Here is a 14,035-nt window from a genome sequence, read left to right on the forward strand (position 1 = left end):
CAAGAGGCGGTGTATTTTGGTCATTTTGTCCCCCTAGCACAATTACACTTATTGGATATTAAAGCAGACGACCAATTTGTTTATAGGCCGTTTGGTTGTTTGGCCTACGCCATTTTAAGGAATCGGGGGCCATGTTTCGGTCCCGCTAACATCGCCAGTCCCGAGATTCTGCCGTACACACCCTCTAGTGGGCTCAGTAGCCTTAAAAGGCTATGAACGTCTTTGGCGGTCAGGATACGTTGAATCTTGATCTGAGTCTCCGCGCATTCACACATCCTTAATCGTCCATGGCCCCCCCGGCTTTTACGGACACACCCGCACTTGTGTGCGGAACTTGTAACTTGTAACCTTAGGATGATGGCCCAAGTCACGTGAAACCGTCCTCTTTCCGTGTACTGTCGGCCGCGGCGTTGATTGCGGCACGGCATCTTGCGGCTTCTTCTTCTGGCTCCCTGAAACCCTGGTCCATAAGTCTTTTAGCTAGCATGAACCTTACGAGCTCTCACGAGCTTGTAAAGTATTCATGAGCGGTGCTGAAAGATGGTCGCCAGACAGCCGCAAAGCAAACGCACAAACGGTTGATAGTTGGGACAGCTGCAGTGTGTTCTTCGTGGATGATCAACTGTTCAACCGAACGTGTCCGTCGGTGGCAATATGAGGATCGACATGGCGTGTGGCCTGTTGCGTTATGTATTAGCCAAGTGACTGGACCTGCTGCTACAGGCCCTTACACGGGGCCCTTAACAAATTGACTAGTATGAACTGCGTGCCACGCCTTAACATTTTTCCATTCGATGAGTTCCTGGATGTCCAAAACCTCCAGGGGACAAAGGCTGCATTTAAGCCGAGTCTAGCCCCGGTGTTAGCGCCGTAATCAGAGTTAAGATGGCTTCTTGAAGCCGCTTGTCTAGCGTGGGTGTATGATATGGGCGAACGCGGTATCCCAAAAACGCCATTCCGTGTCCTTGAGAATGTCCACCACAGCTGCTCCTTTCGGCGTGTCGTGTGGGGCAGGACTCTGTAATTTCAACGGCAATCGGCATACCAACTTCCGAACCGACTTCCTCTCAAAGGCATGCATTCCCTCGTTATGCCGAGCACTATCCTTCCGTTGTTGATGTTACAGCGGGTTACCAAGCTTCTATGCCTGAAAACAAAGAAGCCGAGCCAAAGGGCACATCGCCTGACGCTGCATGAAACACAAACCAGGAAAAGAAGACCGACTGGCCCGTAAAGGCACGCAAACTTACTCAACAGACTATAGACTAAGACTGGACAGGGGACCTACCGATATGGCTCCCCTATAAATGATTACCTCGTGCCTACCAATACCGGCAAATCAGTGTTGCCTCATAGAGAGGAGTGCTGCCTAAAACAAAAAAATGATAGTCTACCATGCTGTGACTGTAAATTCACCCAGGGGTGAAATTCCCGTTGACTGTTGTCTATGAGCGGATCCATGCTAAATAAGTTGCCGTCCACTACGTTTAAAATGGGTGGTGTGGTCCAGCTGTGTCCCAACCACGCATAGGTCGGCCTAATGCGACGAAAAAACATAAACACACCCAAAAGTCAACAATACAAACAAAGGCAGGTGGCTGGCAGAGGTTAAAGCCTGACTTCTGCTCCCGGAGGCCCCGGGTTCAAATTCACCTGCCGACCCCTCGGTCTGTGAGGGGTATTGAAATGGGAGGTGGCCCCCCATCTTATGGACGGTGTAGGACGTGATAATAGCAGCTCGCGAGCTGACCAGGAACTAAGTTGTGGCGCCGTTGATCCGGAGTCGGATGGGGTGAACGGGTTAGGGTGCCCCTCTAGCAGGGGAGAGCAGGGAACTGCCTCGGGAAGGAGGCCACTGGTGAAGCTGTACCACCCTGTAACAACATCAACAATAGCTCCGTGGATGGCCCGATCCATGATATGGGCAGCTTCCGTAATCGCGGTACTGTACAGCTGTTGTTGGGACTTGCAGCAGCCGCGATGTTACGGCAGTGCAACCATTACAACAATTGCCACCTGAGTCGTAAGGAACGTGTACATGCGCAGTGCACTTATACGCTTTCCGTCTCAGCTAGAAGCCATTTTCCGCCTCTCAGATTACCAGGGTCACTTAACCATTGGAGGATGGCGGCCTGCACGCCGGTCTGCGCGGTGCCGGGCGAAACACAAGATGTCCCTGCCTGCACTCCTATCCTCGTGACATCTATCTTATCACTCCTTCATCGTGCTCTTGCGTTCGCTTACTTGCAGCTTACCCACTACTTACCCGGTTACCGCTATCCTTCTTCACTACTTGATTGCGATGCGGCCGCCCTTTATTGCTGCTTCCCGCTGTTCCGCTGCTGCCTCCTGATAGCTGTCCATGGAGAGCTTCACGGTTGGCCCTTAGTGCGACGCACACTGCTGCAGCCATTTGACCTGCCTGCGCTTGCTGCCCATGTCCTCGAGCGGAATGTGTGAGGCGGTCGGTCTCTGCACCATGACAGTCTTGCACGAGCTGGCGCTCACCGTCAGTGAACCCAACAAGCTCGAGGTGCGATGATCGTTGTCAACCAAGCTGAGCAACGCACGGACGAAGCCGTCGCATCATGCATAAAGCTGGCAATATGGCATCGGTACAAGGTTGTTGGAGCTGTGCCGTGACTGACGCAGGCAGAATTTGTGGAAAAACTGTAATCAAGCAGTTGCGCGATGCCTCCTGCCAGACTCTCATCCTGCTTGGTGTCATTTGCAGCATTGGTTGGGATCATTCGTGATGAAGCGAACTCCCCGATGTGCAACATGGCGACCGTCCTTGGCTGCATATTACCGTCGTTGTCCAATGATCCTTCGTAACCTGTTAGCCCACACTACTTGCACTTATCATTTGTGTCTGCAGCACTGCAGGAACTGTCCACGCTTTCGCAGCTGACACGGCAGGTCTTGGAGATGGTGGCCATTACCGGGGAAGCCAGCGGCGATGTGTGTGGCAGCCCGATCGCGCCCAGCCGTCGCTGTACAGGGTCATAGACTGCCTGGCCCAGCTGCGCCACCTCAGCATCGCCTGCCGTCCTGCGGCCGTAGACACTAAACCCTAGGGGTGCTTCGAGAGCAATGCCCGGCGCTGCACTACCTGCAGATACGTGCACCCTTTCGGCAACCCGGCCCTGGACCTACCAGAACTGGGGCTGAGTGCTAGGCCCCCACTCGTCTACGCGTGTTGTAGTTGGCGAGCAAGATGACGATGTCGCTTGCCATATTTTGTCGCGCTGGATTGCCTGATTGTGCTGAGCTTTGAAGCCTTGTACGTGGCGCTTCCTGGTCTTTCACAGCCCAACAGGCAGCCGGCGGTTGAGCGAAGCGCAGATGAGGCAGGCGGAGCCTGGCAGCACGGGGCAGTCAATTGCTTATTGAGATGCACGCCCCTGCAATTATGTGGCCGGGCTCTGCGCTCGCTCGAGCTGGTGTCCACTTAGAAACAGACGATTGACCTCGCTGACACGTTGCGCGGCCGTTGCCAGCTCCGCAAGCTGCGAATTTGGGGTTGCACGGGGCTACGGCCCCTGGATGATGAGGCCCTGCGCGAGCTAGCGAACCCGCAATCTCGTCTGCGTGTGCTGGTTCGGGTCTGTAGGCGCTTGCTCAGCTCAAGGATTGTGCAGTCTTGAAATCGTTGTTTCCGGGAGAAGATTGTGCGGCTGCGCTTGGCCCAGGCTTGATGTCGTTGCAGGGGCACTTTTCTTTGCTGGTGACTGCGTTTGCAAACACATGGCTGGAATGCTGTTGAACGTGCATGTGAAGCCCCGGGCGCAGTTGGGTGTAGTTGGTTTTCAGCGGAGTTGAGACGCCGTCCACGCGCAGCGCCTAGAAGTTGGCGGGTCGCCAGCGAGAACGAATCCAAACAACTTAAGGCTCCTCTGTAATCGTAAATTATATTATGGTTGCCACTCTATGATACAACGCTTGGGTGTTGCGCGTTGGTCAGCGTCCAAGGCATTGCTGCGAGAATTACCTGGGACTGAGCAAACCCACCAAAACCGTGCTAGAGCAGCCCTCCTGTTTCGTTGGTTTAGAGAAGTATACGCTGTGGTGACCCAGCCACAGCATGAGCGCCACTTCCAAATCGATGTACGGACATGCCCTGGACAACTGCTACACTACACTTTTATAACTGCCTGGGACACAATTGTGTTTATTGCAGAGTTAAACAAGATAATTATATAGAGCGTAACTACATATATTAACCTGCAACAGACATATCCGAACTGGGACACCCCACATAAGACACTTGGTGAAAGCTACATCTGTTAGGAGTCCTTAAATTTAGCTCCGCTTTACATGTTGACGTAGCGTCAGGATAGATGAGCAACTCAGCACTGTTGTTGTCCCCAAGGGGGTCTGCTTGCGGAGCCGAGACCCTGAAGTCCCCGCCGCCTGTCTCTGTGGAGGATGATGCACAATCTGACACGTGCACAGAGGTATCGTATTCTTGCGGCATGGTCCAGTTTGGTGACCATGACTTGACATCCCGCGGTTGTATTCGACTTCTCCGCGTCGTTTCTGCAAGCTCAACACCATCTCCTCGCGGCTTTTGGTCCCATGTAGAGCTCTGTACGCAGCGAGCCACGGCTGGACTTGAGTATCGATGGCAGCCGACCTCTCGGTGGGTTTGGGAAATGCAGTTGCCCTGAAACTTTTCTTGGCCCGGATATCCGAGCTTCAGCTTTGTGAATAGTAGAAGATGCTCATTTCTTATCTTCATACCTAAGAATTCTTGATGTCGACGGACGTGTCCAGGTAGCTACCCCCCCTCTGTTCACTCTTGCTGTTGGGTTGTCCCGCAGGCGCCGTTGTGCCAACGGGTATCCCTCGCCTGCCAGACTATGCAATTCCTTTACAGCCAAAGCTTTTGAAGCAGATAAATGCCATGCATACAAAGGAGGTGAGCCTGACCAAGGATGTGGCGGTTATCCTTGTCGCCTATTGGCCTCGGGAAGCTGAAGTGCTGAAGATTTCTTGTAATCTTCAATTTAGGAACTTTTGGCATTCGTTGGGCAGTGCTACATCATCCTGGACCCGATTAACTTGGTAAGTAGCTGTGAGTTGGTTTCGTTGGTTTCTCAGCGCCTTTCAGCGGCCTTAGCCTATTGTTTTGCGTTTGCAGCATATATGTATTTGCGCTTCATCTTTGTCCTTAACATAGGACTGTTTGCCTCGCAGGTTACGTGCGTGTATCGCCTGGCGCGCATGTACACGGGCATTCGACACCCCGAGGCCAGGCAAGCATGGAAGGCGGAGTTGAACGAGTCTTCCTCTTTTCAGGTTTTGCTTCGTAAGTATCTGCATCGCTAGTGCTTTCATGTTGTACGCAACTGTCCGCTCATTATATGCCCAACGGGTACCGCAGGGACCATCCAATCGCACATGCTGGCTGCACAGCTACATCCACCATACAGCCAGGAGGTCAAGGGTATCGATGCGCGATGCGTCTCAAACCTGATCTGGGCACTGGTGAAGCTGGACCTGGCGCTGGAGGCTGGATGTACGGGCAACGAGGTGATCATCAGCATTTCGCCGCTGGTGCTGCGCCTCCTAAACCAGTCGAGCCCGCAGGTAAAGGAATAGTCGATAATTTGCAAGGACGAGCCGTAACGGCAGTGTCTTATGAACGCATCCTCTCCCATCAACAGGGCCTGGCCAACTTGCTGTGGGCGTACGCAAAGCTTGCCGAGCCACCCGTCGAGGTGATTTCGTCCATCATGTCCCAGATGACGGATATGTTAACGCGCGACCAGACGGGCAGCCTATTCGACGCACAGGTGAGACTTTTATCAGGTTGCGGCATTTAGGTGCGCCATTGGCGACGTTCACTTTGGACCCATTTAATTATGAAGACGCTAAGGTGTTACCTGCGCAGTGCGGGATCTCATTGTCAACGTGTATCTTGTTACCTCTGTAGGCGCTGTCCAACAGCATCTGGGCCGTGGCCCATGCGAGAAGCAAGCTTGCGAATTTCGACGGGCTTTGCGGCGCGCCAGGCAGCGTGAGCGCGTTCCTGGTCGCCATTGCCATTAGTGCCAACAGTATGCTAAAGGCGCTGTACACCCGTCTGGATCTGGCGCACCTCTCAGCTTTCCTTAACAACGTTGAGCACAAGTTCTCCTGTCAGGTAGGATATTCATCCGGCAACATCGGTTGCAAGAGAGCGCATGGGTGGCGCAATATCCTATTGCGGGGCTGTAACTGGCCTGTCGATGCCCTGCAGGCGCTCGTGAACATTGTGTGGTCTTTCGCCACCATATTGGGCGAGGAGTGTGGCCAAAATCCCATCATTTCACAGCTCTTCTTAAATTCTCGCAAGGAGGCTATCATCCGGTGGGTGAGGTTACACTAAACCTTACGTCGCCCCCCTCGCGCGGGCCAGGTTAGGTGTTAAAAACCAGGAGGAGACTACTACGTGCCTATATCGCTTTGAGTAACTTAGACGGCCTATTTATAACATGCAACCACGAAAGTGCCCTTCCCGTTAATATGCAGGCTGCGCGCCACTTATGCAGCTCTTCAGACTCAACAGTCATGGGTCTACCACTTGCCGGGAGGCTTCAACGAGCAGGCCCTTTCCAACGTGGTTTACGCGTATGAGAAGGCAGGCATGCTGGATCGCGAGCTATTGCAATGGGTCTTCAGCGTCGCCACCCTGCGGCTGGACCGCCGCGATGGCCCGCCGTCGTTCAAGCCTCAGGAGCTGTGCACGCTGCTCCGCGCTGCACACCTGGATATTTGCGAGCCGCAGCCGTTTTTAAACAAGCTCGCACGCATTGTCCAAACGATGCCGTGGATTGTACGCAATTGGTCTCCCTCTGAGCTTAATGAGCTTAGCCGCGCCCTGGGGTTGCTTCAACCGACACTCCTGACACCTCACCAGGCACAGGCACAGCAGCAGGTGCAGCAGCATGCTCAGGTTCAGACGCACCACCATGCACATTCCCAAGCGCAACAGCAGGCAGCGGCTCAGCAGGTGCAGCAGCACGCCCAACAACAAGCTCAGGTGCAAGCACAACAACAAGCGGTCGCAGCGGCATTACCGCTTTTGGGTCTTGCAGCCGCCGGCGGCACTCCCCTGGACTTGCAGCTCATGTTGCAGGGTAAGGGCGAAGGCTTGACTTGCATGTCTTTCCATTTTAACCCATGCTAATTCAACCAGTTCCTTCATTGGACAATTTGTTTGCAGTGAATGCGCTTACTGCTGCCGGCATGGGCATGGGCGGCCTACCCAACGGTGGCGTTAACACTAACCTTGCAGCGGAGCTGCTAGCGGCCGAGCTTCACCAAATGACCATCCAGAACGTGCTTACAGCACAATTAAATGCTGCAGCGGCAGCCGTGGCAGCTGGTATGTCCTATGGCAGCAACGGCGCCAGCGGTTCTCAGACGTTCAATCCCAACCTTCCGATGGGTGTACCTGCGGATCCTTTGCAAGCCCTACGTGCGCTTCAATTTAGCCCAGCGACAAGGCCCCTTGGTGCGCAAGGCCTGCCTCCTGCACCTGTAAGCTGGCCGTAGCCAGGCTGTTGAAGAGCACTGCGCTTCTATTCGTGGGTCTACCTGCGTCTGTGGGGTTAATGCTACGGCAGGTGTTGCTGAATTTGTCGGTAATGCTTCGACTCAGTTTTCTTGTCCAGCCTTTCGCTGTATCTCAGAAGATGTTGGGGTAATTAGTTTACCGACGCAAGGTACCTGTTATGGAAATTGTTAAGGTATTAAGATTCGGGACATTTCATACGCTCGTGGGAGGAAATCAGGACGCGCCGTCGCGTCAACCTCTGGTAGGATATCGGCTGGCCATTCGCCCAGCTCCTCATCCGCAATCGCTGTGTGATTGAAACGGCGTGGTTGCTGATATAGTACGTGCTGTTGGGCATTATCTCAGTTTCATCTGAAACGATATTCTGGCCGTGTTTTTCCATCCGGCGGGAGACCATAACGTGCAGGTGTGCTCAGGGCGTTGATAACCTGTGCGGTCCAGTGCTTCAGTGCGTTTGAGGCAAACCTATGCCCTTATCACGTCATGTATGCTAAGAAGGTCGGCATGGGACAGCGCACTAAGGTGCAATGCCTCTACCGTTTTTTATGCATGGCACAGACGCTGTCGGCTGGCATTCAGCGCCACATTCCTATCCCAGTTTTGTGCGTGTGGTTTGCGGCGTGTCCATTTGTGTGTTTGCGTCAGAAGTCAAAAGTTATTACAGCTTGAGATAGGATCGCAATGCTGCTATATGAAGAAGCTGACAATGCCCAGCTCTTTGGTTTGAACGGTGAGTGCCCATGTGTGAAGCCGTCGCTGCCGGGTAACCGGCTAGTGCATCGGGCACTGATTTTTATTTACTTTTGCTGCGAAATTGTGTTAGTTACGTGGTACTCACGCAGAGACGAACCATGTGATCACGCAAGATCCGTGATCACCCCCGAAGTTTATCCTTTTCCGAAGATGTGTTGCGTTTCTATTTCGCTGTGTTTGCCCATGCCTGGTGTCTCTGTCGCTGCGGTGCAACCGTAAAGCTGGGTCGGTACGGAACGCTGATTGCTCGATCCTGTCGATGGTGTCGGGTTAATGGCGGTTTCAGGAGGGAAAGCACTATGTTGTCGTCGCATCTGCATGGTAGTTTTGGAATGGATAGGGACTTCGCCTGGCGGGCAACCGTCTGCTGCACATGTGGGTTAAATGCCTGGATGCCTGCAAGACTGGCTTCGTCGTGTGGAAAGGTGCAGGCGTCGGAGCGGTCCTATCTGTGGATTTTGAATTCACTGAATAGATTCCTTTGCTGGAGGTGTGTTTGACTTATAAGCAGGTATTGTTTAGGGACATATGGATGTCCTGGGTATCTTGACTAATCTTTGCATGTCTTTGTATAGATTCGTTTCATGACAGTTTGTCTCTTATGGTTACTATTGGCTGCTCAGCTCGTCAAAAGGGTCATGGGGGTGTTTGCGATGCGGTTAGAGTGTGTTTAGTGAATCAATGGGAAGTTCCAGGAGTTCAAGCGCAAGGTCATATGGATTTGCACATCGCATTCAACCTGGAAGGCGGCGTGCACACTTGTGGCCAGGTGTTTGTGCAGCGGCTAAGTTGAAGAAATGAAATCTTGGGGGGTGTCGATTGCACGCCTCGCTGTGTGCACGCGGTCCCCTGCTGTATGGCGGCGCATTTGGTAGGCCGATTGGCTGTGGTATTAATGGCGGGCGTTACGTCGGGGAGCTCTTGAGAGTTCGTCAAAATTCGTATGAACAGGATCCCCATGTACGGTTCAGGCTCGCATGCACCGGATGCTGATTCAAGCCGGTGCACGCTTTATTCTTTGGCCTTCTTTGACCACCGCCTCTTATCCAATTGGAAAATCCCCTGTCCTGGATTATCACAAGTATTTCCGTGGAGCAAAACACACATACTTTTGCTTCGCTCGTTGTATAGTACGACTGTAGTGGTTTCCTTGTGCAAGATGAAGCCCCCGTATGGCTGTCTTGTTTTGTTTCGAGGGCGCAGAAGAGTGTTTACTGCCCAATATGTGAATAAACAATCAGTTTCGCTTGCGTAGGTTTGGGTCTATTTTTGCGTAAGATTTAGTATGATGAGTGTTTTTGGCAAGGAAACGTAGGACTTGGCAGGCGAGAGGACTAATAAGGCTCTTGAGCATTCCACGGTTTGCTTCCTATGAGCGATCTTGAACTTGCCGTGCAGCGAGCGTTTTGTGCAGTCATACCCTATGGTTTCGTGAGGATTAGGTTCGACAGTGAAGTATGGGTGAGTTCAAATGACGCGTTCAGTGGCGGTGGGACTGAGGATATCGTGACGTGGGGCCGCTGGTGACATGGCTTATGAATATCTTAAATATCTTGGCGCCGGAGGAGCCTGGCATGTAGGCGCATAAATGGCTACTGTCACGTATTCTCATTCATTGCACCCTGATGAATTATATCTGGCAGCAATCGGCTGCAAGACTTCCCATTTACTGGAAATTGCTTTTATTGCCTCGATGTCATGGCCCATGGTCTTACTATATATGTCAACTCGAGTCGCGAAGAAGCCACGTGAATCAATTGGACAGGGCAAAAGCGGCCACCACAAACGCGCATACAGCGAATACTCTGTACACAGCAGTTGAACTTGCTCGCAAACATAGACGGCTCAAAAAGAAAAATGAATAGTAGATGAATCGTGTAGAAGCAAAAAAAACTTTATTGTATACGCGTGATCAGCCCTCCTGAGCAGATTAACGACCGCAAAACACGGGGCATGAGTCCCTGACGGACAAAACCCGAATGTAGACAACCACGGTGGGCCATCAGCACGTAGCGCCATCGCTTGTCCACAACTGCAAGCCGCAAGGACGACTGGTCACTGCGAGCACATGCGGCAGTGTATATACCCTACTGGAGCAATTCATGCACGCACGAGGAATACACACACATACACTACTCTTCGTATCTCAGTTCATTAAGACACACTGAGCTGAGGCATACGGACCTAGCCGACAGAAGAACCACCATAACCTTTGTTGCGTTGCACGGAGTCCCGTAACAACACGGTACACAGTACCGGTACACAGTACCCGTAACAACACGGTACACAGTACAGCTACGTATTCAAAAGAGGATTTGCTTAACGGTAAGGTGAGCTCGACCATGCCCCAACCTTCCCAGGCCAAACATCTTCATGCCTGGGTGCTAGGCTACTCACTCCAGCCTCATACAATGTGCACCAGGCCATACACAGTACATCTACACAAAAAGTGGAATGTCACAGACCAAAAGAGCTGCGACAAAGCTCCCCTCCGCACGTGGGCGCTCTGACGCAAGATACTCCAAGCCCTAAATGCGTTGGTTTGCTTCACATTTTGCAAGAGGAAACTACGCTAAGTCTGCCACATCTAAGCTTCGCGACAACTTCGCCGGCAGGTCAAGCTCCCTGCTTTAAGCAGCAGGTCAGGCCGCGTGCAGGGCGCTGCTAGGCGGAACGCCCTTTCAAGCCAGCTGCGGAGGCGAACAGCAGCAGGCAGCAAACGACCATGAGTGCAACCAGCACACGACTGAAGCCCTTCTGTTCCAGCCGACCAGCCATGCTGTTGCCCAAAACCACGCCCATGAAGCCCACGGCCGCTGTCACCGCATACAGCATCATGTCTTCGCGTTTGAACGCACCCATGACGATGTAGCTGATGAGGCGAGCCTGACATCGTGCGACGGGCAAAAGGTAGGACGTTTGCACGCATAGCCGAACACCAGACATTCCTATAACGCACGTCGAATAAAATCTATGGAGGGTATGTAAATAAACCCGTGTGGCCGGAGATGATGCGCGGTTTGGAAAGGATGACGGAAGCGTGCCTTTGTTCGACGAGCAGTTCAACTACAAGCCGAACAGCCCAGCCGCGTCAGCAAAGTTACATTACTTACTGGCGCACAAGCACTCTAATCCCCGCTTAACCTCCTTGGCCTCCCATTACCTGCAGCACGTTGTTGACAGCATTTGTCCCGCGCACGACTTCTTTCGCCACGTTGAGCTTTTGGTACATAAACATGAGTGGAGGACCACCTATGCCGGTCATCGCTGTCGTATAGACGGCAAATGGGAGAGGCAACAATTTTCGTCCCGCAACATCCCTCTTCGTCATTTGGCAAAATGCAGCTGACCGCAAGCAGGTGGGGCCACCGCATAACCCGTGCATTAACAACGGCCGACAAACCCACTACGGCTCCGCGTCTTAGCATTCTGGCCCTGTGCTAAAGCAGGTGGCGCATCAGCCGGCCATGTGATCTGTCCGTGCAGCGGTACGCGCACAAGACTCACCGCCCATGACGCCGCTGCTGAAGCCCGCCACACTGCCGTACAAAAGGATCCGCTGGGCCTCCTTCCAGTCCTGCCGCTGAAGCCAGCACCGCAGCCGGGAGCCAATCGCGAAGAAACCCTGGTCAGGGCCTAAAACCCTGCCGGAAACGCTACATTTTGACCAGCATCCCGCATCGCTGCTGGCTCGGAGAGACGCATCCACGCTAATCGCATCGGACGCCGAAAAGCTGCCCGGTTCCAACAGAGGCTGCGTGTCCGTTGCCGCGCTGACAGGGCCACTAACGGTCCCTCCGGCTTCCACATTGCCGGCCTCGCGCCCATGGCCCGGCAGCTCCAGCTGTTGCTGCCCCCCATCCACATGTCGGTGGCGTTCACTGGACGACGAGCTCGCCAGCAGATCTATCGTAACATCAGATGCACCGGTACTGTTACCACGGCAAATCGAAATGGAAATCGGAGCCGACTCAGCCCCCCGGGCGTGATGAATCCCGGTTGGCGGCAGCTGGCTAGGTCCCAGGGGCCCTGCCGGGGCCACGAACGGCTCACCGCCAGCATCATCTGCGGAAGCGGGTGCCGGCATGTGGAAGCGGTCTCCTTGCCGATCCGAGAGCAACTTGGCTATGGAGTCAACTGCCGGGTCCTGTATGTCGGGAGCGGTATCAGCAGGCAGGTCTCTGGGGCGGGTGCTGATGGACCTGCATGCGAGGGGGCCACGACCACAGGGAGAAGGTCGATGGGGGGCCACCAGGGAAAGCACGGGTGGCAAGCAAGTCCGGCTGACGGTGCGTGGGGCCTTGCTAAAGCCGGTTTGACCAGGTAAAACTTGGGTTGGCTGCGGGCCGCTTCTGACAATGAAGGCCGCAAGCTCTTTTCAGGGCTCCCGGTGTCACCGGGCCTTATTTTTGCTCGTGTTAAGCGCACCTGCGTTTGTCACTCCATCTGCGCAGTGCGTCGCGCAGCGTCTCGTGCAGCTTGATTTGGAGACAGATAACCAGCAGTAGCACACACGCCATGGCTAGCTCCACCCACCGCACGGCGAGGTGTGTCAGAAGTTCAGCGCCCAGAGGTGAACCTGCCGACTGCAAGGCAGAGAGCACAACGAGTTAAGTCATAAAACATCCCTTGCGCCACGCAAGGCGCAGATCGGACACTCGGCGTGTAATGTGGCAATAACGCTGCCGGTAGCGTGTTGGCCCGCATGCAGGTAAACCGAGCTGAGCAGCGGATAGGCACTTCGACTTCACGTACCGCGAAAATGAGGATTGCTATAACAAGCCTCCAATCGGCTGTCTTGTGCGCTGAGGTCATGACGAGCAGCGGGATGCCGCAAACAATGCAGCCGAAGCTGTCGGCCAGCACAGCTAGCTGCAGAGGACCGGCATTGACGCCAGCAGCGGTGAAGGCCACCCACACAAGGAGGTTGATAATAGCGTTCCCGAACCCAGTTACGCCCTGGGTAGCAAAAATCACCGGCGGGTTTGGGATTTGTTGTACTCTCGGCAAAACTGTCAACCATCCAGTGAAACTGCTGATTGCTGAATGCAACATGCGCAAGCTGACAAGTGGATGGTTAAATAACAGCGTCGAGTCAAATCACGGCTGACGCTGACTAAGGCTACAAGCTTACACCTCGCCTTGGCTACGGCACCTGACCACACCTTCACGACGCCTCCGCAGACAGCTCCCAGGCTGAGTACAAAGTATACATAAGGAGAGGTAGCGCTCGATGCAAACATTTGGCCAATCTGTCGCCAACAAAGTACCGCAAAGACTGACAGCTCTTCCAGGGTATCCACAGGGCGCAGACGATAGCCCTAGGACGAATGATATTGATTCCCGTAGATTATGTTAATACCTTAATCTCACATTCTGCACTTCCCGATATCGTTTAACTACTAAGCAGTTCCTCTCGAAGGAGTCCGCGAACCTCCAAATAAATAAATTCCAACATGATGTGCAATATGAATGTATTCTTCGCAGACTGATTACAGCAACACTCCACGTACTAAAATTAGTACAGTCGTCACTGTTTCCGTACGACAGGTAGATCGACGGATTACTTGGCACAAGGCTTCCAATAGCACTGAAACGAATTTGAGCGATGCTTCGATACTGTTATTGCCCTTAACAACGTACGGTAGTATGCTCATGGAAAAGGCTAGTGTGTGACGGGAAGGACGAGCAACAATATCATAGCCTAAACGTCGATGC

The 14,035-nt window shown here is 53.4% G+C and overlaps 2 protein-coding genes across 2 annotated transcripts; one reads left to right on the forward strand and one right to left on the reverse strand.

The window, feature by feature from the left end:
* Positions 1 to 2,479: 2,479 nt before the first annotated feature.
* On the forward strand, positions 2,480 to 7,542 carry VOLCADRAFT_118954 (uncharacterized protein; the record flags this gene model as incomplete). The annotated part of the gene is made up of 12 exons (XM_002955026.1): positions 2,480 to 2,533; positions 4,585 to 4,642; positions 4,824 to 4,921; positions 5,014 to 5,067; positions 5,200 to 5,311; positions 5,387 to 5,592; positions 5,670 to 5,798; positions 5,939 to 6,148; positions 6,245 to 6,354; positions 6,517 to 6,997; positions 7,112 to 7,124; positions 7,211 to 7,542. The coding sequence occupies 12 exons, from the start codon at positions 2,480 to 2,482 to the stop codon at positions 7,540 to 7,542; spliced, it is 1,857 nt and encodes a 618-aa protein (XP_002955072.1).
* Positions 7,543 to 10,981: 3,439 nt separating this feature from the next.
* On the reverse strand, positions 10,982 to 13,781 carry VOLCADRAFT_106659 (uncharacterized protein; the record flags this gene model as incomplete). Its single annotated transcript, XM_002955086.1, has 7 exons — positions 13,483 to 13,781; positions 13,073 to 13,276; positions 12,746 to 12,903; positions 12,371 to 12,519; positions 11,825 to 12,223; positions 11,481 to 11,584; positions 10,982 to 11,203 (listed from the first exon to the last, which is right to left on the reverse strand). The coding sequence occupies exons 1-7, from the start codon at positions 13,558 to 13,560 to the stop codon at positions 10,982 to 10,984; spliced, it is 1,314 nt and encodes a 437-aa protein (XP_002955132.1). The 5' UTR covers positions 13,561 to 13,781.
* Between the last annotated feature and the right edge of the window lie 254 nt (positions 13,782 to 14,035).

The sequence above is a fragment of the Volvox carteri genome (assembly GCF_000143455.1).
Source record: "Volvox carteri f. nagariensis unplaced genomic scaffold VOLCAscaffold_48, whole genome shotgun sequence".
NCBI classification, from domain to species: Eukaryota; Viridiplantae; Chlorophyta; class Chlorophyceae; order Chlamydomonadales; family Volvocaceae; genus Volvox; species Volvox carteri.